General features: G+C 43.8%; 1 protein-coding gene across 2 annotated transcripts in view; it reads right to left on the bottom strand.

The window, feature by feature from the left end:
* LOC148014897 (RNA helicase family protein) overlaps window positions 1–27,838 on the bottom strand; it is a 291,388-nt gene that overhangs the window by 68,754 nt on the left and 194,796 nt on the right. For both annotated transcript variants that reach the window (XM_087665509.1, XM_087665508.1), the window contains exon 14: window positions 13,206–13,306. In XM_087665509.1, the coding sequence (XP_087521635.1) occupies window positions 13,206–13,306 (101 nt within the window). The remainder of the gene's footprint in view (window positions 1–13,205; window positions 13,307–27,838) is intronic.

Genomic DNA, 27,838 nt, shown 5'->3' with positions numbered 1-27,838 from the left:
TATAATTAAAATAGAACTCACCATGGGTCCGTAAAGTGGGCAAGATGCCCAAGAGGATGGAAACCCTAAAAAAGTTGTATATTAGTGACATAGAAGAGTAAAATAAGCAAGTCATGTGTGTGAAAACTTTGAGTCTTCTTATTCTTGCTTCTCTTTTTTCTAGTTAGTGAGACAGTGGAGCTAGAAAGAGAGTGAGCGTGAGAGGAAGTGAGGGACTAGTGAAGCTCCATCTCTTCTTTAGCAACTTATGGGAGCTCCCCTGACATGAATATGCACAACTAGCCCTTGAGGCCTCACAACTATTGGCAACAAAGGGTGATCCATCAAGTATGCATGCCTAGATGACATAATGGTTTGATTTACATTGTCGTAGCATGGATAGGAGATTGGACGGATCATCAAGTAGGCTCTTATTCAGTGGGAGACCAAGAGGACATGGATGAAACTAGTATATGAGGTGAGGATGAAGATAGCTTTCTAGCAAGACCATTTTCTCCACAACATCGAGGATGGCTTTATCAGACACTAGACAGAGCAACATGGGATGAAGGGAATGGGGGAATGTCGTTCCCTAACAGATAGGACCGAGGAACACATTCCAACTACTAGGAGCGTTCCCTGTCATGTTTGCAACAATGTTCCCTATAAGGAACATTCCAACTTGGAGGAATGTTGTTAGGAGTGCCACATTCCTTTGGTGCTATTTTCTCCATTTGCTGCTCCTGCATCTCTATCAACCTTCATGCCAACCTTCACACCATCACACACAAACACACACACACATGCAACTCATCATCTCCCAAGCTAGTAGAATAGGGAAGCTGCTCCTAGGAAGTTCACACATTTACCAAGAGTATACTATTGGTGCTCGTAGCAGGAATGGTCGAGTGTGTACATTGATTCGACAGCCTATGTGCAAGACCATGAGATGATTGTGGCCGGGAGAGTACAATCATACTTGACACTAGGGACTCGTGCCTTGGGGTCCTCGATGTTTGTTCACCCACAAAGGTTCATGCATGCATGGGTTTTTGGCTGAAGACCGTAACAAGTTTGTCCAAGGTGGACTCTTGGGTTGTTGGGAGGCAACTTCAACAATTTACAAACATTAGAGGACGAGTAAGGTCAAGGCAAGGACATCCAAAGCATAGCAAATAGAAGCTTGGGAGGTATGTATCCTTGCAGTTGCGGCTCTGAATGCATGGAGGGACCTGGCCTTCCAAAGGCACAACAACCCCTTGCATTTCTCTAGGGGATAAAGACAGCTAGGTAGTGCTCTTTTGGAGTGGCTAGACAAGTTCTATGTAGGGAAGTGGGGATGCACTCAAGAAGGACAAGTAGGTTAACTGGCAAGGACCATCTCATCGGATCGTTCATTGATGCTCCCCCCGCTTGATGACCCTATCTTAGTGTTGGATCCTAGATGCTACCACATCTTGGATTTGACCTATGGGCGTGAGGAACGATGATTGAGCAACTTTGGACCAAGATGTGGTACATGATGGACAAATTGCAGAGGAGGTTGCAGAGGCCTTCGGGAAGTTGAGCAGGATTTGGCAGGAGGCAGCCCTCCAAGCTCGTTAGCAATGTTGGGAGGAGGAGAGGGCCCTTTGGCAAGATCTACCAATGATTTAAAGGTTACTTCAAGAGTTGCCTTGGGATCCTACGCTCCATACCCAAGAGCTGGCTGCACGGTTGGCTCTCGCAAGCTTAGAGGATAGGAGGTCAAAATTCTCTTTTGTACCTAAACTTCTTTTGGGTGCACAAGGGGGACATTATGTGTAGAGTTCTTTCGGGTGCGACAGCCATGCACCTTTGGGGACTAGCTCCACAACCTCTATTACTAGTATGGGAGGATTCGTTCCTTCTCAAAGGAGGTGATAGAGCTTGCCACTAACTTCTATAGGCAACTTTTTCAATAGGATAAAGTCTTGGCTTGGGTGACATGATGCAAATAGAAGGTTTAAGATTACATTCCATCCCTTGTCACAAGGGAGATGGAATGGTCTCTCTTTTCCCCCCCTTCAGTAAGGAGTTAATCTAGGCTTTCCACACACACGATGTGTGAGAAATGAAGAGGATGGGCGCCTAGGGCCTTCTTCTCTGCATACTAGGAGGTGGTGAAGGACCCCTTGTTAAAAACATTTCAGGAGATCTTCAGCCCTGGTCGGGTTAGCATGTCAATAGGTCTAGTTAGTCTCCTCCCCAAAGGGGAGATCAATTGGAGTTGTCCCTGTGGAGGCCGATCACATTGTTGTTAGTGGCCTACAAGGCACTAACCAAGATGATTAGCAACAGACTCCACCCCATCCTCCCAAACATCATTCATGACACATAGACAAGCTTCATTCAGGATAGGCATAACTTGGATAATGTTTTCACCTTCTTCAAGGCCACAGAGTAGGCACAACAACTAGTAGATGGTCGTGCTCCTTTTGGACATTGACAAGGAATGATAGGTTGGATTGAGATTTCTTGGAGGGCACCATGGCACGGCTCGGTTTTTCTCAAGAGTGGATTAAAGGTGTGTTTGCATTATAGAGGTCGACCATTGATAGAGTGCTGAGGGGGGATTGAGTTTCCATTTGAGAGATCCGTCCATTAGGACTGCCACCTAGCCCCTTACCTCTTCTTGCTCTTAGCAGAGGCAATGTCCTACTTTCTTTGTTTGAGACTCGACAGCCTTCAAGAGGACCTTATGCTCCCTATCAAGGCAAGGCAAGGGTTGGCCCGCTATGTTGAGAATGATAAGTTGATGCTATAGAGAGAGAGACTAGCATTGGAGGTGTTTTACATGGCTGCAAGTGCCAAAATCAACTCAGGAAAGCCAACTGGTTTCCTCACAGACCTAGATTCCTACACTGAATGGGGCATCCACTTAGGTTTTAGATGGGTGAGCAAGGGGTAGATAGTCTGATACCTTGGGTTCTAGGTGGGATTTGACAATATTTGAGCCCAACAATTCGTCCCGATACTCGACTCCATTAGAAGAAAGTTAACTTACTTGAGCACGGTCCGCCTCTCCCTAGCGAGCAAGAACCTAGTGGTCAACTAGGTTCTCTTGGTGACAACGTGGTGCATTGCCTCATGTAGGTGTTTCTCCTCGACATGTGTGGTTCAACTACACCACTTGGCGTGGAACTTCCTTTGGGCCCATACAAATGGGACAAAGGATTCCCGTGCAAAGGTGGCCTAGGCGACTACCATCCAACATTGCTTTGAGGGGGGATTATTGATCTAGAGTATCAAATTTCAAAGTCTAGCCTTGCTAGGCAAGCTAGTGGTCCAAGGCCTCTTGGAGGGCTTCTAGGAGTGAAGACCTCAGCTAAGCGGGGAGTGGACAACATTCCTGAGATGGCTCTTCACTATAGCACAGACAATGCCACTAGAATCCTCTTTCCTTTGCAGCCTGGGCTTGCCTAAGGCTCTTGTAAAGAGACTTATAAAATTTCAAGAGGAGATTGACCACTGGCCTATGGTTTGGAATCCTTAGGTTTGAGATTGTGACAAGATATAGATTAAAGATGTCACGGGGACCTGAAATTTTGAGATGTTTTAATCTTGCTAGTAACATTTGATTAAGTTATTAATCAAATGTGCAAGGTCGTTTAGCACATGTGATGCACGTAGCAGTTATTTCATGGGAACGGGCCAAGGACCTCGAGGATGTAGTGAGTGTTAAAGGCAAAAGTTGTGTTAAGTTATGCCAACTGGGTTCTGGTGGTCAATTGGTGCTATGTTGGGCCCTAGGAATATTGTTTGGCCATTAGTGTTGGTGGTGACACTAGAGACTAGCATTAATTAATTAATTAATGCTAGTCTAAGGGTCAACAGAGGTTGAGATCCACTCCAAGTTGCAAATGGCCTAGCCAATTTCTAGGCATGTTTAGTTTTGGGCAGGGTCAAAAGGGCTGAAATTAATTTTCAGAATTAATTAATTCTGAAAAATTAATTTAATGGCTGAAAATGCATTAGGAAGGCTGCCACTTGGCAAAACTTTCCCATGCAACTAGGGAGAAGGCTGTTGGAGGGTGGTGGAAGCTAAATTGCAACCGTTTGGAGTTTGGTAGAGGGAGAGGAGGTGATCAACTTTGGCTTTGAGAGGCGATGACGACTGATTGTGCCGCGACTGGACAGGGGGCTGCAAGATTTCTCTTCTGCCTCAAGAGAGGCGGCGGTAGAAGAGGATGGCTTGCCAACCGAGCTAGTGTTTTACCCCCCTTTTGAAGCTGTTGATACCATCAGATTTGTCATTAGAGCTACGAATCAAAAGATACATTTCAGCTGATTTTCTCTCTTTCTACAGCATTCTCTCATCTCCTCCATTCTATGCTCAAGCATTCTCAGCAATTGGTAGCAGAGTACAACCAAATTTGGTGGACAACAGAGAGTTTACCACTGTAAACCCTAAATTACAGCAGTAATTAGGGTTTAGTAGCCACCTTGGGACCCGTGCCATCAGTCAAAGGCATTGTACACTGAAATCAACACCGAAAATTCGTGGAATTGTGAGGATTTCAGATGCCAGCCCATCTATTGTGAATTTGGGGTAGCATTTGACCAGTTTGGGTTCCATTAGGGCAAGTCCTGGGTGAAAATCAAGGGGCAATTTGCTCGAATGCTTTGTTGATTATTGGAACAGCAAGGGGCTTTTGAATCAGCCAAGGAGATCGTGAAATCTCGGCTTGTAATTTATCCATCAGCAATTGAAATTAAAGAAATACCGAAAGGGGCGCCAGTTTTGGGGCCAACAGGGTGTCCACTGTCCAAGTTTATGAAGGTAAAGTGAGCATTTCAGTTTATGTTTATTTACTCATTGCTATAATTAAGTGCTTAATCAGGTTAAACCACCCTATCCAAGAAGGAAGGCTAGTTTATATGGTTCCATTGCCGGGATAATCACTCAATCTCTTGATTTGGTGAGCCCGAGGCACCTGATTGCAAGCCAAATCTTTGTGCTAGTGCTGATTTTTGTGCTCAGTTGAGAAATTACAGCAACATGTCTTCATACAGTGAGATGGAATCAAGCAGTGATGATGCCTCTCAGTATGGACATTCTCATGGGAATGAAGGAAATGCAATGCCTAATCTTGGACAAGGCTCTCATGACGGACAACAAGCTGAAAATGTTGCTGTTGGGCAAGATGCAAGGCCTTCGAGCTGTCATGAGGTAGATGACCAGCAAAGTGAAGAGGAATTTGATGACTGGTTCAAGAATCGGATGAGGACAACAGCAAATCTCTTTGCTGAATCGGCAAAGGATCCTTAGTTCACCCGATTTTTGAATGCTCCGAAGAAGGATAGCAAGGGCAAGAAGAAGAAGTCAACTTCTACACCTTTAGGACAACAAGGTGCACCGAAGATAGTGCCAAATCCTTCACTTGAAGCTCCTAAAGAGGTCAATGAAGCTAAATAGCTGGTACCTATGGGGCAAGAAATGCAAATGCAAGGCCATTATGGAAGTGCCAATCCAATGGATTTTCGACAGCTGGGTATGCATGCTATGATGGGGCAGCTAGGATACTTTGGTGGTAGCACAATTTTTCATGCAATGGTTGGCCAAGGGCCGCATACGCGAATGCATGGTACAAATCCCTATGATATGCAGCAGCCAATGCATGGTGTGCAAGGCCCATTGTTTTCGAGTATGGCTGGAAATGTGCAAAACCCTATGTATGGTAGCATTAGCTTGATGCCTAGGGCACAAAGTGGAATGTTTGGCAATGCATCTGCACCCCCGAATGCTTATGGGGCTCAAGGAATGATTGCTGGTCATCCAAATACTTCATTTGGGCTTGGTCATGATGTAAATACAACAAATGCACCCTTTTTGTAGCAGCCAGTGTTGACAACTTGACTCCTTAAGGGGAAGCAAAAGACTATGATGAGGGTGGAAAAGCAGTGAAGTTTGAGTCCTTCAATGGTGCACAAGATAGGCTGAAAGCTTTGACCTTCATTCAGCAGTTTGATGCAGTCTATTCAGGGGGAAACTTAACCGAATCCTCTAAGTTTCGAAAGGCAGCCACTTTCTTGAAGGGGAATGCATTGCAGTGGTGGTCCAAGCTCTTGATGCAAGGTAGAGCACCGTCAACATGGGTACAATTCAAGCAAATGTTTGCATCGAATTAATTGACTAGTACCTTTGAGGTGGATATCATGACAGCTTGGAACAAGTTTGATGCAAAGGAATGCAAGAATTTAGAGCAATACAATAAGAAGCTTTGGGATGCACTGCTGCTCGTCACTTCTTATCGTGCAGTACCCCTTCATGAGCAAGTGGAAAAATATATATGTCGGCTGCCCAAAGGAATCAGGGATTTTTGCATAAAATCCACTGTGTCTAGCATGTCTCAGCTCATAGAGACTGTTGCTACAACCGATGCTTTGTTGCGTGGAAAGGATTCAGGGTTCCAAGAGAGCGGGGAGAAGCCGAATAAAAAGCTGTTTAAGGCTGAGAAAAGGGACATATCTGAAAACCAGCCTGAAAAGAGGCCAAAACAGCAAAGAAAGGGCTCGAAAACATTGGCACAACGTAGGGAATTGATGGCTGCAAATAAATGCTTTATTTGTGAACAGGAGGGTCATATTGCCAAGAACTGTCCCAATAGGCAGCAAGCTGCAAAATCAGAAAATTAGGGAGATCCTAAGGGTAAAAGGCCCAAAACATCAGTGGGATTGGTGCCCGATGTTGTTAGTGATCAGCCCAATGATGATGCTACTGAGTTGTGCAGAGCATGGGGTAAAAATTAGGGATCAGCATGCGTTGATCTTCTTTGATAATGGCGCACAAGCCAACTTCATCTCTACTGACATGGCAACCTGTCTAGGCATCAAAGAGGATGAGATGGGAGCCATGGGGGAAGTTGGAATGGCATGTAAGGGTCATGCAGAACCTGTCACACCACTCATTGGAAATCTTCGGTTGCACATACAGGGATATGTAGACAGCGAAGAGTTTTACATTGCTTCACTTGAGGGTTGTGATGTGTTGCTTGGTATGCCATGGTGCCACCGTATACATGCAGTGATTGATTCATATGCAAAAGAAATCACTATTCAACATAAGGGAAAGACACTCACACTTGATGTAAAGTTGAAAGGGGAATCTGTCCCTGTTGTATCCACAGCTGCTATTTCTAAAGTAATGAAAAATCATCTTTCAGTGTATTTAGTTTTTGCTAAGGATAAGGATGATAGTGCGAATGTTGGGAATATGTCTAAATTAGAGAAGGATCGCATGTCATTTTTGAAAATGTATGCTGATTGCTTCTCTCAGTTACTTCTAGGGCAGCTATCACCTGAAAGACCCAAAGATCATGGCATAGACCTTATCCCTGGAAGTAGCCCTCCTAATAAACCACCCTATAGAGTCAGTGTAGCCCAACAGGAGGAGATTATGAGTCAGATAAATGAGCTGTTAGAAAAAGGGCTGATTCAACCCAGCTCATCTCCTTTCTGTTCTCCAGTGCTTTTGGTGCAGAAAAAGGATGGTTCATGGCGTATGTGCATTGACTATCGTACTCTGAACAAGATTATGATAAGGAACTGCTTTCCGATCCCTCGGATCGATGATGTTATGGATAGATTGCAGGGGGCAGTAATATTCAGCCGTATAGATTTGAAAAGTGGGTATCATCAGATACGCATTAGACCAGAGGATGTGCCTAAGACAGCTTTTAGGACATCTTTTGGGTTATATGAATTTCTTGTCATGCCTTTTGGACTTACGAATGCTCCTGCCACTTTTAATAGGATGATGGATCGCATCTTTCGGCCACATAGAGCATTTGTGGGTACTTTCTTTGATGACATGATTGTCTATTCAAAGAATGAGACAAAGCATAGAAAGCACTTAGACATTGTTTTCAACAAGCTATGTAAGCATAGACTGGTTATCAATGACAAAAAGAGTGAATTCTTTTTGCATGAAATCCACTTCTTGGGACATATTGTATCGGCTGATGGTATTCGTATGGACCTTGCTAAGGTCGAAGCAATACGTTCATGAGATCCGCAGCTTCTTGGGTTTATGTTCTTACTATAGGAAGTATGTACGCGGGTTTACTGAAATTGCATCTCCATTGCATGCTTTGCAAAAGAAAGATGTGCCATTTAGATGAACAAAAGTGGAAATTTCAGCATTTGAAAGATTGAAGAAAAAAATGACTTCAGATCCTGTGCTTGTGTTACTTGATCTAAGGAAGTCATTTGTGGTTCAGTGTGATGCATGTGGTAACAACATTGGGGCTGTCCTTATGTAAGATGGCCGAGTTGTGGGGAGAGGAATTTACAGGTTTATGAGAAAGAGCTCTTGGCTGTAATTCATGCACTGTCTACGTGGAAACATTATTTGTTGGGGGCTAATTTTACGGTGCAGATAGACCATCAGACTTTGAGGTACTTTCTGACGCAAACAAAGTTGTCAGAGAAGCATATGAGATGGGCAAATTTTCTCTCTATGTTTCATTTTCAGATTGTACACATTGATGGTAAAAAGAATGTTGTGACTGATGCACTGTCACATAAGACACAAATTTCAGCCGTTACTATGGTTTATCACACTGAGTTGGATGCCATGAAAGAGCAATATGCTGCTGATTCGGACTTTGCTAATGTTTATGATCAGCTTTGCAATGGCCAAAGGCATGAGCATTTTATACTAAGAGATGGATTTCTGATGATGCATGGACGACTGTGTGTCACATAGCAGTTGAGGCCTAGAGTGATCATTGAAAGTCATGCTCCTTCGTATGCAGGACATAGAGATATTGATGCCATAGTCAAGGCAACGGAGCATTTCTTTTATTGGCTAGCTTTGAGGCATGATGTAGAGTAGTATGTTAGGGCATGCATCATATGTCAGAAGGTAAAGCATGATAGGCAAAAGATGCCGGGCTTGTTGCAGCCCTTGCCTATTCCAGATAGGCCTTGGCAGAGCATTGCTATGGACTTTATCTTTGAGTTTCCTAGGATACCTATAGGGAATGATGGGATATAGACTATTATCTGCAGGTTTAGCAAACAAGCCCATTTCATTCCAGTGAGTTAGAAGATAAAGGCTGATCATATGACACAATTATTTATGCAGCACATTTTCAAGTATCATGGTATGCCTGAGTTGATCATCAGTGATCGAGACCCTCGGATGACCAGTCTATTCTGGAAGGGGTTGTTTGAGAATATGGGTACCGGGCTGAAATTCTCATCATCCTTCCATTCGCAGACAGATGGTCAATTTGAGGAAGCAAATTCCACAGTGTTGGATCTTTTGAGGTGCTATGTTTTAGACCATAAGACACAGTGGGAGCAGTATTTGCCATTGGTTGAGTTTGCATACAACAATACGGTGCATAGTTCCACTGGCAAGGCTCCATTTGAGGTGGTTGAGAGTGGCAAGAAGGCTCCACCTATTTTGCACACTAAGGATAAGATCTTTGAGGCTGATCACTTTGTGGAAAGCTTGGATGCAGCCTATAGAAAGATAAAGTATGCACTTTAGAGATCACAGGACAAGTAAAAGCGGACAGCTGATCGCCATAGATGTGCTTTGCAGTTTGCAGCAGAGGGCGATTATGTATTGCTGCGTTTCGAAAAGGCAAGGCTGAAAAAGATGAAGGGAAGAGAGAGGTTGTATTCGAAGTTAAGCATAAGATACTATGGGCCCTTTCAAGTGTTGGAAAAGATCAACGATGTTGCATATTGGCTGAAATTACCTCCACATTGGCGGATACGCAATGCCTTTCATGTCAGTTTGTTGAGACCTTTTTGTGGTGATGTGCTAGAAGATGTATTTGTTGAAATTCAGCCAGAGGTTGAGAAACTAGATAAGATTTTGGTACTCGAGTAGATTTTGGCACATAAGGAAAGGAAGGTCAGAGGTAAAGTTTCCAGAAGATATTTTGGTGAAATTTCAAAACTATTCACCAATGAATGCAAAATGGATGAAAGAGGATGACTTGACAGACCATCCTCAGTTGTTGCGACTTTATCTCGATGCCTTTCAGTTAGAGCCGACTTTGGATCAGGCTTACTCAGGTTCAGCAGAGCGGGAGTCCAGAGCATTGCCTAATCAAGGGGGAGGTAGCACTTCCACTCCACTGGTTTTGGACAGCTCTCATACGTAGTGGATCTCGGATGTATTGAGCATTCATCCAAGGTACTGTGCTGACAGTATGTCTGCCATGAGGTCACTACTCGGTGTACTAGTCACTGTGAGATACATGTATATGAGTATGGTTGTCACCGCGACTCTGAGACTATACTTATGCATAAGTTTTTGGACGAGTTTGGCATGAGTTTTTGCCTCAGTTTTGAGATCAATCTCTAATTAGTTTCAGCTAAGTTTTTGATCAGTTTGAGAACCGTTTATGATCACTTTGGGATGAGTTTTGCATCAATTTCTGATCAGTTTTTTTTAACCATCAGCTTGTGATCAGTTTCGAGTCACATTTGCAGCCATTTGTGATCAGCTCTCATATCAATCCATGATCAGTTTATGATCAGGTCATGCTCAGTTTTTAATGGTTACAATTGATTCCATGGACAGCCGCATGTAAATGAATGTCATTGATAGTTTTAGCCATGGTTTATGTTGAGAATATGCTTTACTGTGGTTTTGAGTTAGAACAGCTGAGAAACATGAGTTATGGATGCATCCAATGATTTCTAGCAACAATTTTGGACTATTTTTCAGTTTTCTAATTATGTTTTGTTGGCTGGAAATTTTCAATAAGTTTTGCGCATATGCAACAGTTCGACAACAGTGGCCAATGTTGTGATGACTGTTATACCAAATTGAAATTCCAATGCAATATACTTTTGCTTTGGCCCAATGCAGTGCAATCGAGGACGATTGCAAGGTTTTCAAGGGGGAGGTCTGTCACGGGGACGTGAAATTTTGAGATGCTTTAATCTTGCTAGTAACCTTTGATTAAGTTATTAATCAAATGTGCAAGGTTATTTAGCACATGTGATGCACATGGCAATTATTTCATGGGAACGGGCTAAGGACCCCGAGGATGCAGTGCGTGTTAAAGGCAAAAGTTGTGTTAAGTTATGCCAACTGGGTTTTGGTGGTCAGTTGGTGCCAGGTTGAACCCTAGGACAATTGTTTGGCCATTAAGTGTCAATGGTGACACTAGGGACTAATGCTAGTCTAAGGGTCAACAGAGGTTGGGAACCACTCCAAGTTGCAAATGACCTAGCCAATTTCATTACAGATGGGTATGTTTAGTTTTGGGCAGGGTCAAAAGGGCTAAAATTAATTTTCAGAATTAATTAATTTTGAAAAATTAATTTAATGGCTGAAAATGCATTAGGAAGGTTGCCACTTGGCAAAACTTTCCCATGCAACTAGGGAGAAGGTTGTTGGAGGGTGGTGGAAGCTGAATTGTAGCCGTTCGGAGCTTGGTAGAGAGAGAGGAGGTGATCAGATTTGGCTCTGAGAGGCGACGATGACTGATCGCGCGCTGCGACAGGACACGGGGCAGCAGGATTTCTATTCCGCCTCAAGAGAGGGCGGTAGAAGAGGAGGGCTTGCCAATCAAGTTGGTGTTTTATCCCCCTTTTGAAGCTGTTGGTGCCATCAGATTTGTCATTAGAGCTACGAATCAAAAGATACATTTCAGCTGATTTTCTCTCTTTCTACAGCATTCTCTCATCTCCTCCAGTCTATGCTCAAGCATTCTCAGCAATTCTCAGCAATTGGTAGCAGAGTACAGCCAAATTTGGTAGACAACAGAGAGTTTACTGTGTAAACCCTAAATTACAGCAGTAATTAGGGTTTAGCAGTCACCTTGGGACCGGTGTCATCAGGCAAAGGCATTGTACACTGAAATCAATACCGGAAATTCGTGGAATTGTGAAGATTTCAGATGCCAGCCCATCTATTGTGAATTTGGGGCAGCATTTGACCTGTTGGGGTTCCATTAGAGCAAGTCCTCGGTGAAAATCAAGGGGCAATTTGCCCGAATGCTTTGCTGATTATTGGAACAGCAAGGGGCTTTTGAATCAGCCAAGGAGATCGTGAAATCTCGGCTTGTAATTTATCCATCAGCAATTGAAATTAAAGAAATGCCGAAAGGGGCGCCAGTTTTGGGGCCAACAGGGTGTCCATTGTCCAAGTTTATGAAGGTAAAGTGAGCTTTTCAGTTTATGTTCATTTGCTGATTGCTGTAATTAAGTGCTTAATCAGGTTAAACCACCCTATCTGAGAAGGAAGGCTGGTTTACAGGAGAGCACCCTCACATCCAATGGGTAGGTTGGGAGGATGGCCTTGCTTGCACTATGACAAGAGTACAATGGTAGAGCGCCAGCTCGCACACTCCACAAGCTCCCTCTCTCTACACCAAGCATTTGCAAATATGAGTGTGATAATGGACTATGGCCACACTCCCACCTTTTATAGACAAAAATAAAGGGGTTGTCCTACCACAAAATAGGTTGGCCAATTACCAAATAAAGGATGTAGAGACTGCCCATAAATTAGGCCGTGGGCACTCCTGAACTTGTGATATGACGACTTCTAACAGGATGTATTTGTTACTCACTAAGATATGCTTTCTTATTAAGTATTTGAGTTGATATGGAGGAAATGGAATCCAGTGGTTAAGTCATACACAACTTTGAAGTCTTAAAAAGTTTGGCTTGTAGGAGCTCACAAGCGGCCATCATCAGCTCAATGTCCTACAAGCAAAAAGGTTTACTGACTGATTACAGTGAAAGGATAAGTTTGAGAAGGAGATGTACTGAAAGGACTGACTGAGGACTGAATCAACCAGTGGTACTCCAATCATGATCTGCATCTCCATAGTTTGGTCAAGTGTCACTTGTTTGGGTCACACTCTAGTGACCTCTGAAGAGGCAGTCACCTATGTCGTCTGGCTGACTCCACGTCTGAAGAAGTCAATAATGGCTGTTTGTTGGACATATTTAGCCTGGTGTCTTGTATCACTGTGTCAACTTTACTTGTGCATGGGGAAGCTGTGCAAGACAAACAGCAGGAAGTCATGAAGGGATGAGGAGCTGCAGAGTATCAAGGGAAGAAGAACTCAACATGGCATCTCTTGATAGAACTACATCTGAAGTGAGCATGCTATATTGTTGTTTTCAAGTTAACAGGTGGATGAAACAATGCATATTACTTCAATAAAACAGACATTCACAGCTAACATAAGTCTCCCATTATAACCATGAAAGTTGTATACCTGTAACATTTTCCAGGCCGGACTCTGCCAGCTCTACCAGCCCTCTGCTGGGCAGATGCTTTTGATATGGGTGTTATTACCAATGCCTCAACATCTTTAATCTGTAAAATGAGAACAAAGTGGAATTCAGTTTAAAGTATCTGAGTAAACGCTTGTTTTTTTCATCTTTGAAAAGAAAGACCAGCCTATTAGGTAACGTGACTTCAAGGGCTATAGTGATCCCATGTAAGAATGCAAAAAAAGAAGTAAGAGCCCATGGCATGCTGGATGTGCTAGTGGGTAGCTAACTACATACCAGATTCTGGGGAGGAAAAAGCCAGATTAGTGATCTGTAGATCCAGATTGGTTCCAAACACGCAAAAGGCTTCACCACTTGCCTCAGCCTTTTGGAATCACCTTGAACCTTCCCTAATTTTCTTTTTGCAAATAAAGTGTGGCTAATTATATTACTTCAGAAAAAAACCCTGAATATAAGGCAGTGCTCATGCTCAACAGACTAGCTGGAGCTGATGCAAAGTCACAGATATATCAGATGTACAAGCCTCTCAGGGCGGTCTAGGGGAGATGGGGGTAAGAAGCCATGGAGGGGGGGTATATCGCCATCTAGGGCTGCCTGCCTGCCTCACGATGAACCTTCCCTAATACCCTTCAAGGAACACAAAAGATAGTCTCTAGCAAAGTAGTCCTCCCTGCTGCCACACCTGATTGTACAAGTCATCACATTGTTGATGATCGGCCATCCCCCAAAGTACTAGGAGAACCCCAAACACTGGCTGTAGGACTCCTTACGTAAAGTTAGCAGTGATACTTGTGAGGATTGCAACTAAACCAAGCATTATATATATGCTTCAGAATACAACCATTGCTCTCTTCAGAATACCATGGTTGCTCCCAACTTGTGATAGAAAAAATTAAAAGTGTAATGACCAACACTTTTAGGGAGGGAATTCTAGTGACTAGCATACACAATGTTTAAATTTTGAGGTATTACCCACTGATTCAGTCTTCTGACTATTTTGGAGAAATTTATAAACAAGCAAGCAGAAAACGAGTATAAGATAAGTAATTGTGATCTATAGAAAGCTCATTGTTTGAAAACTGGGGCAGTTCAAATGTAATTAGGGATTGTGGCTGTCATGAGGACATGTATTTTTGAAACCTCACTTAACATGTGGATTAATTTTTAATCACACGGTTAAGTAAATGTTGCACATGTGAGGTGTAATTGGGGTTAGAGTAAATTTATGAGCCTGAGACCCAAGGAAATCACAGGATGTCAGAGACAAAAGTTGCTATAAGTTATGTTGCACAGGTACTTGGTGGTGTCTAGTGCCACTTGTTGGCCTAGGTCATTCATTTGGCCATAAGTGTCAGTTGGAGACACTAGAGAAGTGGCATTTAATGGTACCTAATGCCAATCTGATGGTCAAAGATGGTGCAAAGACACTCGGCAATGGTAATTGCCTAGCCAATTTAATTATTGGCTAGTCAGATTATTTTTCAGGGCATTGAAATAATTATTAGATTAATTTTTAGTATTTAAAGTCTGAAAATTAATATTTAATTATGGATAATGCTTGAAAAACCATTTGGGAAGGTTCCCACTTGTCAAAAATGGCCATGCAAGACTGAAAAACGTCTTTAGAGGTTGGAGAGAGACATTTTAGTGCATTCAACCTGCAAGAGAGGGGGAGGAGATGCTGCTGGTCCCATTTGCAGCCATTGGAGGACCTTCTGAGGTAGCTAGGGGTAGGAGAAGGCTAATCAACAGTAGGTGATAGCACCTACAGGTTGTTGAGACAGGAAAGCAGCAATAAATGACAGATTTTCTTTAGTTCTTTGCATCTACAAGCTGTTGAGACAGGGCAGCAACAGTAAGTGACAGATTTTCTTCAGTTCTTCACGAAGAAAGTCAGAATTTTCTCTCTCCTTAGCATTCTCTCTCATGTCCCTACCTTTCTATAGCCTTGCTTCGACCATTACACTATTGAGATCACCAAAGACTGAGAAATTTCAGATTTCTTTGCTATAAACCCTAATTTGCAGTAGAAATTAGGGTTTAGCAGTAGCCTCAAGAAGCATGCCAAAAATTGGAAGCTCCAAGACTTCGATTCACTAGGGCTGAAGCTATTTTCAATCGAATTCAGGTGGAGGGTTCAGCAAATCAATGAACTTGGGGCCTTTTCCATCTCCATCAAAGCACGTGAAGGCCAATTGACTACCTAAATTAAGAGGCAAATCATACTGAAGACTTGCTTGTCATTTTGGACAGCAAGGGGAGTTGGAATACCGAAAGGGATTGGGAGAATCCCATTGTACATCAACTTCTTCTTCAATAAAGTTAAATAAATACCGAAAGGGGCACTAGTTTTGAAGCCAATAGAGTGTCCAATGTCCAAGATTATCTAGTAAAGTGTGCATTTCAGTTTTGTGAACTTTTTAATTGCTGTAAAAAGTGCTTAATCAGGTTATTTACAACCCTATCTGAGGAGGAAGGTTGGTTACAGTGGCAGCCACGAGAGAACAGCATCCAACTTGCAGCGAGAGGAGAGGAAATGCTTATGATGTTTTAAATAGCTCCATAGAGCTCATTGTTTGAGTTCTGGAATAGTTCAAACCTATTTAGAGATTGTGACAGAGGGGAGAACAGCTTTCAGCTTGTGGCAAGAGGAGAGGAGGCCCTAATTGTTCAGGAGTCCCATGAGTTTGAGGGTTGAAGATTTGTTTTTTTGAAACATAATACACTATTAAAGGCCCCTCGAAAATAATCATCACTAAGATAAAGAAAAACACACCACAAAGTCCACGTACATGAATTGAACAAAAGTGCATGGATCACCTCCCTTTTCCACCCTTGACTTTATGGATTCCCTTATCCACTTTTCCTCACTACCATGTTGACTTCTTTATGAGGATAGATCCACATCTTCCTCATTGAGGGTATCAGAGCACATCAACATCTTGCACATGCTTCTCACTTAGCTCTCTTCCCTTGTGGTAAGGAGGAGAGAAGAAGGGTGGATTGGAGCTTCCCTAAGATCTCTAATCGTATGAGTAAAGCGTCATCAAGTAGAGTTTGCCACTTTTCAACAAACTCTGTTGTTGATTGCCCTTCTTACATAGTGAAAGATACAAGCATCCTCAAAGTAGTAACTTCATGGATGTCATATTTCTTTCCATAGACATCCTTAAACTTGGCCCAAATGAGATTTGCAGTATTTGATCATTGCAGTGCAGAATCATCTCCATTAAGGCATTGCATTGGCCAAGTGAAGCAACTCATTGAGAATTTCATAAGAGGATGTAGTAACTCTAGGTCATGCATTGGCCAAGTGAAGCGACTAATGAGGAATTTATTTTGATCAAGTGGAGATGGTAGCTTGCGAGGGCTAAGGTAGCCTAGGATGTTATCATTCAGCCTAGATCTAGGGGTGGTTTGGGAATTATTGACCCACATAGTCAGAGCAAAGCGTTGATGGTAAAACTCATAATGAGGGGCCTTTTTCCAAACGAGGAGTCATTAAAGAAGCTACTACGATGGAGATTAGACAACATTGCTCCTGGTCATGAGGGACCATGACAACCTAGCACACATTGAATCTTTCAACACATCTGAGCTACAAGGCTTGGGAACAATTTTGATGTCAGATTTTGTGAGAGAGGACAGCAGGATCGAAGCTCAGCAAAGAAAACAGTAGATAGTGTGAGAGTGAAGCACGACACCCAATGCAATAGACTGAAAGAGTGTAAACTGAAAGTACAAGGTACAACCCTTAAACCTTAGGGTCGTAGGGGGGTGTTCACACCTGAACACGGTAAGTGCCCGTAAGTGTGTGTCATAAGCACATACGAAATAATACCATAAGTCTGGGGGAAAAAACCTCTCCTACCGAGAGTAAAAAGTGCCCCAGTGCCCTACTGATCATCGACACTCCGATGTGAGCGTAGGTGTAAGTGAGGCGTAAGTGAAATACCCAACAAACCCCCCTGGAGTGAAGAGTGATCAAGGGTACAAGGATCATCCGCCACCAAAGGAGATCAAATTTAAAGCATGGCGAAATGCTTCAAATTTGTCACGAGGAAGAGCTTTGGTGAAGATGTCTGCCACATTACTGGTGGTAGGACAATAGACAAGGCTGATATCACTTGCATGTAGCCTCTCTCTCACAAAGTGATAATGTATCTCAATGTGTTTCGTGCGTGCATGAAACACTAGGTTCCATGCCACTGCAATGGCACTCTGACTGTCAATGAACAAAGGAGTAGGCTTCGTAACAGATACATCCAGATTAGCAAGCAAGAGTCTAATCCATACACATTCAATTGTGGTAGTGAAAGCTGCATTGTATTCAGCTTCACATGACAATGTGGCAACAGTGGATTGTTTCTTGCTAAGCCAAGATATGCAAGACGAGCCAAGAAAGAAACAATTGCCACTAGTGGAGTGACATGAATCATAATCACCAACCCAATTAGAATCACTGTAAGCATGTAACTGCAGTGGTCCCCCCTTGGTATGAAGCAATCCAAGAGATCTAGTACCCTACAAATAACGGAAGACACGCTTAACAGCTTGCCAATGTGACATGCATGGCTGATGCATATATCTGCTCAAGGCTAAAACTGCAAACTGTATGTCTAGCCTAGTGTTGCATAAGTAAATAAGACATCCAACTGCTGGAGCATATGTGTGTATATCAAACAAATCATTGTCATCATGTAATGACAGTTTAAGTCCAGGTTCCATTGGTGAACACACTGGCTTGCAATCCTGTAAGCCAAACTTCTCAAGAAGTTTACCAATGTATCTTGATTGTGATAACCCAATACCTCTAGCATCATTTATGAACTGAATGCCCAAGTAATAATGCAAAGACCCCAAGTCTGACATGTCAAAAGTTTGCTGCAACTTTTGTTTAAATGCTGAAATCTGATCAGCATGTGTCCCTGTAAGCAAGAGATCATCAACATAAGGACAAATGATCAGCATGGATCCCCCCTCTTTACATACGTAAAGGGTAGACTCGGATGAGTTGTTTATGAACCCTTGGCTAAGCAAGAAAGTATCAATCTTTGCATACCAAGCTCTAGGAGCTTGTTTCAAACCATATAAAGCTTTTTTCAACTTGCAGACCAAGTGTTCCAAGCCCTCAACTGCAAAACCAATGGGTTGCTGTACATATACTTCCTCATGAAGTTCCCCATGTAAAAATGCAGTTTTAATATCCAACTGATGCACAGTCCATCCATAATGGGCAGCCAAAGCAACCATAGACCTGATGGTCGTCATGCGAGAAGTAGGAGCAAATGTCTCCTCATAGTCAATGCCTTTCTTCTGTGCATAGCCTTTAGCTACAAGCCTTGCCTTGTATTTGTCAATGGATCCATCTGCATTCCGTTTCAACTTGTAGATCCATTTTGTTCCAATGGCTTTCTTCCCAAATGGCAAAGACACCAATCCCATGTTTGATTCTTAGTGATAGAATCCAATTCATCTTTCATTGCTGCCATCCAATGCACACTCTGTTGTACATCCTCAAAACATTCAGGCTCCTCATCATCAAGGGTGCTTGCTGCCATAACGAACTCCATGGTATGTGTAGTATCATGCATACGAGCTTGCCTTCTAGTACGACCAGCCGAGGGTGCATCCAGATGACTATCTTTCATAGTCTGTAAATACCATCTAGGAATTTGTCTTGCCTCCTGACTGTGCATAAGCTCTTGCTGAATTTCAGTTTCGACACTTTGCTGAGTATTCAGATCAGCCAATGGTTGTTTTTCTGCATTTTCAAAAGGAGTAGCTGACTGAACATTGAGTTTACTTGCCGAAACTCCAGCTGAATCACCAAATGTAATGGGCAGCAGCCCTTCAAATACATCACGGGCAGCCTGATATGTATCTAAACCAGCCAGGGACAATTCTGATTTTTCATCAAATAGTACATCCCTACTGACAAACACCTTTTTAGAAACAGGATCATAGAGTCTGAAGCCTTTGCTCTCACTGCTATATCCCATAAAAATGCATTTGACAGCCTTGTCATCCAACTTTTTCCTGAGTACCTTTGAAATATGTGCATATGCAAGGCACCCAAAGGTACGAAAGTGTCCAATAGAAGGTTTCCGGCTATTCCAAGCCTCAAAAGGTGTAATTTTCTTCAAAGCTTTGGTGGGGCATCTGTTTAAAACATGGCAAGCACACATGACGGCTTCTATCCAAAAACTGTGAGGCAAGCTCTTTGCCTTCAGCATACATCTGGCCATCTCCATGAGTGACCGATTCTTTCTCTCTGCAACCCCATTTTGCTGTGGAGTATAAGCAGTAGTGTACTGATAGACAATGCCCTTCTGCTTCAAAAAAGAATTCAACATAGAGGACATGTATTCCCCCCCTCGGTCCGAACGGAGAGTCTTAATTTTACAACCAGACTGGTTTTCAACAAGTGCAATAAAAGCCAAGAATGCATCATACACTTCTAAATTTTTGACCAAAGAGTAGACCCAACAAAATCGAGTAAAGTCATCAATAAAAGTCACAAAATAGTAACATCCTCCCAATGACTTCGTTTGCATAGGCCCACATACATCTGAATGCACTAACTGCAACCTGGCTGTTGCTCTAAAAGCAACATCACGGGGAAACGAAATGCGATGCATTTTTCCCAAAATACATCCTTCACTTAAGTGCTCAAGAGGTCTCTCCAGTAGAGGTAATCCATCTAGCATCTGCATATGCTGTAAGAGCATCAAGCTGCCAAAGTTCACATGTCCCATCCGAGCATGCCATAACTCTGCCTGTATCATAGCAGGAGTAAGAGTGGATGTCAAATACACTCGACTGATCAACTGAAAGAGCATCTAACTCGTATAACCCATGACATAAAGTGTCTGTCAAGACCAAAGTCATGTGTTCTTTGTGTCTCACCATGCATTGGTCATCATCAAATGTGACCTGCAATCCACAACGTGCCAAAGAAGAGATAGAAAGCAAATTCTTCTTTATGTCTGGCACAAATAAAGCATCTTGTAGGCGGAGAAGAGAGCCATCAATGGCTGTGAGCACAATCTCCCCAATGCCTCTAAGAGGGTATGAAGCATTGTTGGCACATTGTACAGACTTGCCAATTGGAGCTACATGAACAGATGCAAATACATCTCTACGAGATGTAATATGCCTAGAAGCACCACTGTCAAAAAACCAAGTGCCTGCATCCTCAGTAGAGCTGAATGCTCGATCTGCCCAAGAGGTGTCATAACTGCATGTGTAAAAACAATAGTCCCTATCTGCAACAAAGGACGCGGACTCGGTTGCAGTGGAAGGAGCATTAGAAACAGACATTCCTGATTCTTGTTTCTTCTCTTTAGCAATGCGCTTTCTGCACTCAGTAATGTAGTGGCCTGGCTTCTTGCAGTAATGGCATTTACCCTTTTTTGGCTTGCGTGCCCCCTTGTTTTTTGTTTGCTTGTGATGTGCCAGAAGTCCCAGAACTCTGCGGAGCATTCTTCACTTGGCTGCCTTTGCCCTTTTGTCTTGCTATAAAAGCCTGCTCAATGGCTATAGCATCCACGCCACTATTCCTCCATGTTTGCTCCTCCTTTAGAAGCAAATTGACTAACTGAAGAAAAGTGATTGGCTGCGCGGCAATCCTCATTGTGAGGTTTAAGGCCATATGAAAAGCCAACTACGAAGGAGGTAATGAGTTCAAAGTGGTAGATATCATATGTGTATCTGAATAGTACAACATTCATGAGTTGCTCTTGCAAATCCTGAATTTTATTCAAGTGATCCTGAATAGAATCACCTTCATCCATTTTCAATGTCTCTAGCTCTTTCTTTAAGAAAGAGATGCGAGTCTCATTCTTGCCTGCAAACATCTGCTCCAAAGTTAGCCAAGCTTCTCGTGAAGGAGCTGCTGTACGAATGTGGGGGATGATTGACCGCTGAACTGCCAATGCAATCAGCGACAAAGCCTGTGCATCCCGTGTATCCCATGCTTTTGGAGCTGCTGTTCTTTGGGGAAGTGGCTGAAGTGGAGCAAGCTGAGGTGATGGTGGTGCACGTCCTCCTGGAGGAGTAGCTGGAGCCACAACTCCAGGTCGAGCTTCTTTTCCACTAACATAATCCCAAAGATTTTTGGTCACAAGTACATTCTTCATCATGAAGGACCAAAGTGAATAGTTATTTCCATCCAATTTGTCTTCCTTGGATACATAGGTGAAAACATCTCCTCCCTGATTTGCCATGATGTTCAATTACCAAAAAATGCAAAAGAGCAATGTCGAAGTAGGACTACACTAGAAATTTGAAAATTTTCAGAAATTGCAGAAAATAACTTTCTGTAATTAGTGTACAGAGGTGCACTTTGTCAAAACTGTCTGTTATGCACGCAGTCCAACGTGCAATTAGTGTTCAGCAACACTGTACCAGCAAATCCCCAAAATTTCTTGCCTCAAATGTGTTCAAAACAATCTTTCTGTGACTGTAGCTGCAGTTCATATGCCAATGTCCTTAAAAAACATAAAAGCCCCAAAATGTCTGATAAATTTGGCCAAAAAATTGCATTCAATGTGTCCCAGACATGCTGTGCCTACTGCATAGGAATCCCCTCTTCCAAAAATTTATATGGAATGAAAGGATAAAGAAAATTTTTAAAAAATACATGACGTCTGACGGGCTGTCGTTGACCACTGGCGCGTATCAGGTCAGACGGGTGGTCAGCGTGGTGTTGATGGGTGACAGGCGGCGCAATAATAGGCGTGGCACAGGGGCGGACAGGAAGCGTTTGATACCTGATGTTGACATGGCAAGAGCCGGAGTCGCTGACGATGCCTGAACAGAGGCGTCGCAGGCAGGTGATGTAGCATAGGGGCAGAGAGGAGCTGCGCTCTGTCCTACCGCGAGCCTTGGAAGGAGACGGCACAGTGCTGAGATCACTGCTTGCTGCTGCTGTCCGTGGGTGTCTGCCCTCTGCAGTTTGTTGTGCCAAGTCAGAGTAAGAGAGCCATCACCTGGGAGCACGTGACTGCAACCCTGCACAGATCGGAGAGCTGATCTGTGCCTGTACACACACAGAGAGAGAGAGAGAGAGAGAGAGAGAGAGAGGGAAAGCGGCCTGCGCGTTTCTGCCCCCCGTGAGATCTTCACTCGGCCTCTGTCCAGTATACGCAGTGATACAATATGGCTGGTCTGGATCTGGATTTTATAGACCAAACGGTGGCAGCGCTTGGTCCGGATTCTGATATTGAGGAACCTGAGGATATGGTTTCGTGCACCGAAGAGATGCCCCCTGGTCCTGACATCCAGCCTGCAGGTAAATGCACCAAGCATACTTCGGAAGAGACAATGGATCATCAAGATCGTTCCTATGCTCAGGTTGCTTCGGATTCTGTGGACTCTCAGGATGTTGACTGGAAGCATTTGTTGGAATTTGCTAACACTCTACTTGGCGATTATGTTCAACATAATCAGGAAGTCTTTTCTGACTCTGCACCTGACGATGTTCTGGAAGCCACTGTGGACCCGAAAACTGTGTTGCGCTCCTTTTCGGTGTTTTATGATTGCACTGTGATACTCTTCTTCACTGGTAGAATCCCACTGCTTTCCCGTATTCGCCAGTGGCTGCACAGTCTGCTACAAGGGGAATGTGTTGAAGAGATTTTTGTTGGGCCCCAAGGTTTTTTTGAGGTGCTGTTGAAATCTGAGACGCACCGTGCTGCTCTCCTGTCTAAACTGCCTTTGTTTTTTGATCGCCGGTTGGTCCATGTTGTACCATGGCGCCCAATGGCAGATTTTCAGCGTCTGCTGCAATGTGAATGCCCTATGTGGGTTGAAGTGGAAAACTGTCCGGCTGTCTATTGGCCACTGTTGAAGGATGCTATGGCCGCTGTGGGCATTGTTCTGGTCCCTGCAAGTCTAAGGGCTGTGAATCGCAACCGATTGTGTATGTTATGGGACATTGCAAGGAAAAGGCCTGCTTGGTTACGTCTCAATTGCTCTGGCATGCATCTGTTACACTTTCGTTTGAAATGGGGCTGCTCCTGCTATGGTTTCCTCTGCCCCCCGTCCGCAGCCCACCAAGAGAATGTATTCGGATCGTCCAAAGGGTCCACCTGCTAAGCTGGCTTTTGATACCAGAGGCAACGCCATTACCCCATGGGATCATCGTTATCCCCGTTCCATCCCCAAGCCAGCAGATATGCCGTCTACCTCCAAATCTGGTCCTCAGAACTCTTTTGCTGTGTTGGCGGATTTCTTGGATGAGGGAGTCCTGGACATTCTCGCAGAAAAAGTCAAATCGAGGCAAGCTGTGCCTCGTACCTGATTTTGTTTTGAATACACATGAAAATAGCTACGTGGCATGTGCGAGGAATTTGTTCTCGCGACAAGCAACATGCCATGTGGACTGTACTGCATGAGAATCAGTGGGATGTCCTATGTGCTGTTGAGCACAAGAGTCACGGAGAAGCCAGAAAAGTTGTGGATTGCCATGGATGGTTCCCGAAATCCTGATCTTCTTCTGAAGTTTATTCGTCAATTTCAAATTTTGTATGGTCGTGAGAAGTATAAAGAAAAAGAAAAGATTAAGTTTGCAGCTTTACATTTAACCGACTTAGCCCATACTTGGTGGACGGGGTTGGAATATGATCATGCTGCCCCAAAATCATGGCGGTCCTTTGTTCGCCTGATACAAAGCCAATTTCTTCCTGTTCATTAGAAGTCCTTCCATGTAATTTAGATGTGTGTCAAGTGATGTGTTGGACTTCATTTCAAGCCTGAAAAACTCAATCAGGAGACCATACTTTGATGATTTAGACTGTGCACCGAACAAGGTGTCAAGTCTCTTCCATGTATCCTGTGAGGTCTCACAGTTATCCACATGGTAGATATAGCTCCAGTTTGATAATGGCTTGGGTCTTATCATCGTTCTTTTGCCAAGTTATAGCAAGATCCGCATCACAAGGCTTCTTTTCTTTTCTAGTGGTAATGGCCCAAAGGTCCTTCTTCATCAGGATGAGTTTGATGCGGGTCTGCTAGGTGTGAAACCCGACTCCTTTGAACTGAGCAGTTGGAGAGTCTTTGCCCATGTTAGACTTATGGAAATAGTAGCAAATCAACTTCAGAATTTTGAGATTTATCAGTGGAAGAGCAAATTACAATGTGTCAAGAGACACAAGTAATGACAGTGTGAAAACACACTATGCGGAGACTATGTCTGTGTTAATGTTGAGCTTGAATCTTCTTTATTCAGGGTCGTCGATCCTTCTTCAATCTTTCCAGGTTCTTCCCCTCCTTGATTTGATGCTGGGACAATAGATCAAAGTGGCAGTGTGTTGCTCCAGGTGGCAGGAGAGAGAAAATAATGAGATTTTTGAGCTTGAGTGGAAAATTGGCTATGGTGGATTTTAGGGTTTCATGATTTCGTTTTGTTCTATGCAGGGACATAGGCCATGCATTATTCGGGTGTGCTCATGATTGTACATGCAAAATATCAGCCTGTTCTTAGTAAAAATGATGTACATGGCCGCTATCTGGTGATTGAAATTTTATTCGAAGGGGAGATCTTATGGTTACTTGGCCTCTATGCTCCGAATGATCCTTTATCTCGCCAGGAGCTTTGGCAGTCTTTGCAGACTTCCTTGTCCCTTGGCAGACGGGGCTTCTTGATGGGGGATTTCAATATGTGTGTTGATTCTTCCCAGTCCACATCGGAGCATTCGGTAATGGACGCGGCGGAAAGTCGTATGTGGCATGAGTTGGCTCTTGCTGTTCTTAAGCAAGATCTCTGGTCCTGGCTACACCCGTCTTCTACAGGGTTTACTTTCCATTCTGCCCAGTATGCAACAACATGGTCGCGGTTGGACCGCATATACATCATGCACAATGATGATTTTCTTCTTGAGATGCTCAAAATGAAAGTGTTGCAGCAATATGCCTTGTCGGACCATTTCCCTCTGCAGCTTGCGCTGCTTGCACAACCCATTGCGCCTTTCAAGTAATTTCTGGAGACACTCCCTTTGCGTTTCAACTCGTCTTACTTGAAGCATGCAATCTTTCAGAGCTATATGCAGCAATTGATTGATCAATTCTTATTGGACTTCTCCTCTCAGGGCACTGCTTCATTTGAAAGATTGCTCTCTAATGTACAGCGGGTTGCTCCGCAGTATGGGATCCATCATGCCTCTTTGTTGGCGGCGTCGACAAGCAGCGGAGGACCTACTGGCTTTGATTCGTTCTCTGCTGGTGGACACTCCGGATGATGCATTTCTACTAGCAGTAGCAATGCAGGTGGCTGATCTTATTAAAGAGTTTCAGTTGAAATCGTATCAGCAGGCCAAATTGCAACATCTGACGGAGACTTTACAAGATAGTGCGTGTCAGACTCACAAGTTCTTTTGAGCTCTCCATGCCTCTTCTGCTTGAGAGAATATGACCAGACTCGAGGATGCAGAAGGCCACCTGGTCCTTGATCCGCAGACTATTGTGCATATGTGTAGGAATTATTTTCGCGACCTTCTTGGTTCCACTTCTCCACCTTCAGCCCAAACTACTCAGGCTCGTTCTGTTTTTTATGACCTGGTCCGCAATTAGGTTCCGCAGGACATGCAAGCTACTATGGAGTCAGATATTTGTGAGGCAGAGGTTATGGACGTTTTGTTACAGTTGCCCAAGGATAAAAGTCCGGGTTCGGATGGTCTCACCAATGAGTTCTTTGAGGCTTTTGCTACCCAACTTGCGAAACCATTGAAGGCTTTGTTTCAGCAGGTGTGGGAAACAGGGATCCTGCCTTCCTCATGGAAAGAAGGACTTATTAAATTGCTTCCAAAGGTTCCTTCGCCGTCTACGTTGAAACATTGGTGCCCAATTTCTTTGATGGGTTCTATGTATAAAATCTTTTCCAAAGTAATGGGGAATCGGCTCCATAAGCATCTCCCTGCCATTGTGCACCCTCTCCAGTATGGTTTCATTAAGGGCCGAAACATTCTGCACAATGTATTAAATGCGCAACTGGCGATTGATTATGCAAGGCATTCTAATCAGGAGGTCGTACTCATTCAATTAGACCTGGAAAAGGTTTTTGACTATCTGGAGCTGAACTTATGTCTGCTATGGGCTTTGGTGCTCGGATGTCTCGTCTAATCTACACCATCAGTGTTGCGGCGTCTTCGCGAGTCATGCTGAATGGAGGCGTTACTGAGCCATTTGTCCTTGCCCGCTCTGTCAGACAGGGGTGCCCTTTGAGCCCTCTCTTCTTTGCCCTTGCGACTCATCCAGTTCTTTCGATGTTGTCTCGAATGGCAGCTTCTACTCAATTGGCTGGATTGTCGCTTCCTTCTGGACAGCACTTCATTAGTCAATCCTTGACTGATGACAGCTTTATGATTTTGCGTGCGGACAAGGATAACCTTCGAAAAGCATTGGATGTTTGGGCTCTCTTTGGTCAGGCGTCCGGCCTTCGCATCAATGCATTCAAATCAGCCATTCTCAACTGCACGGAGTTGGATTTGCAGTCCTTGGACTGGCAGGGTATGGTTGTTCCTCGTGGCTCCATTGTCAGGCATCTTGGATACCCTTTGGGTGTTGATGTTCCCCCAAAGCAGATTCTGCAGTGGATTTCTAAGAAAATGGCGGCTAAGTTTCTGTATTGGAAATCTCAGGCCTGGCCCTTCCATGTTCGCCTCAAAGTAGCCCAGACAATTATGTTGCCAATGCTCACATATTTCTTGCCATTGCTGCCCTGGACTACTACGACTCTGAATGCTCTTGCTCAGTCTATTCGTTTCATGCTATGGAAGAAGGATTCCTTGCATGCAGGTATTTCATGGATTTCTTGGTCGCATGCATGCACCCCCAAACGCATGGGTGAAGGGGCTATTTTAGATGCCCAAACTCACATGCTGCCGGCACTCCGTTGGTCTCTTTTCCGTGTCATGTGCTCGGATCATCATCCATGGGTCCTTATAGCACGTTATTTCCTCGAGGATCATGGGCTTCTGCATGGCAATACCCAAATCCGGAGTTCTTGGTGGCATGTTCTTAATACTGATTCGCGATTATCCAGTTCTTCTTCATCGCTGCTTACTCATTTGGTATGTTCCTGGAAACTAGTCCTCCAGAAGGCTCAGTAGTATCTCGCGGAGGATCGCTTAGCTACTAATTCTTTTCAATTGGAATTGCTGGCAGTCTCGCGGTTACTTTCATGGGAAGGTAAACACGAGCTTAGACCACAATTCAACCGGATGGCATGTTTGGGCTTATCTTCAGTCGCGGATGCCACCCTTGCCAGTCGCAATGTGCTAATATCGTTTCATAGAGCTAGGAGGCTTTTCAGGATCCCTCGTGGATGTAGGCATTTATGGGAACAGCTTTTATGGTGCTCCAGAGCAGACAACCCTTTCCTGCCCTTGCTTCGGATCATCCCTGGCAGGATTGAGACTTCGAAGGCCGGCTGAATTTAAGCAAAGCTTCTGCTAACCAGGTGTATCATCTTCTGATTAAAGATCATCAATGGTTGGTTACTAAAGCGAATACTCTATGGGGATTGCGTAAATCCCGGTCATGGTGGAGGGCAACTGTGATTGAGGGCTGGTTGAACAAGACACCCTTCAAATATAAGGTCTTTTCTTTGGAG

This window comes from Lygodium microphyllum, chromosome 24 (assembly GCF_053477565.2).
Source record: "Lygodium microphyllum isolate KBCC chromosome 24, Lygodium_microphyllum_v1.1.10, whole genome shotgun sequence".
Taxonomy (NCBI): domain Eukaryota; kingdom Viridiplantae; phylum Streptophyta; class Polypodiopsida; order Schizaeales; family Lygodiaceae; genus Lygodium; species Lygodium microphyllum.
Note: the sequence above shows the minus strand (reverse complement) of the source record. Positions and strands in the feature narration are given on the sequence as shown.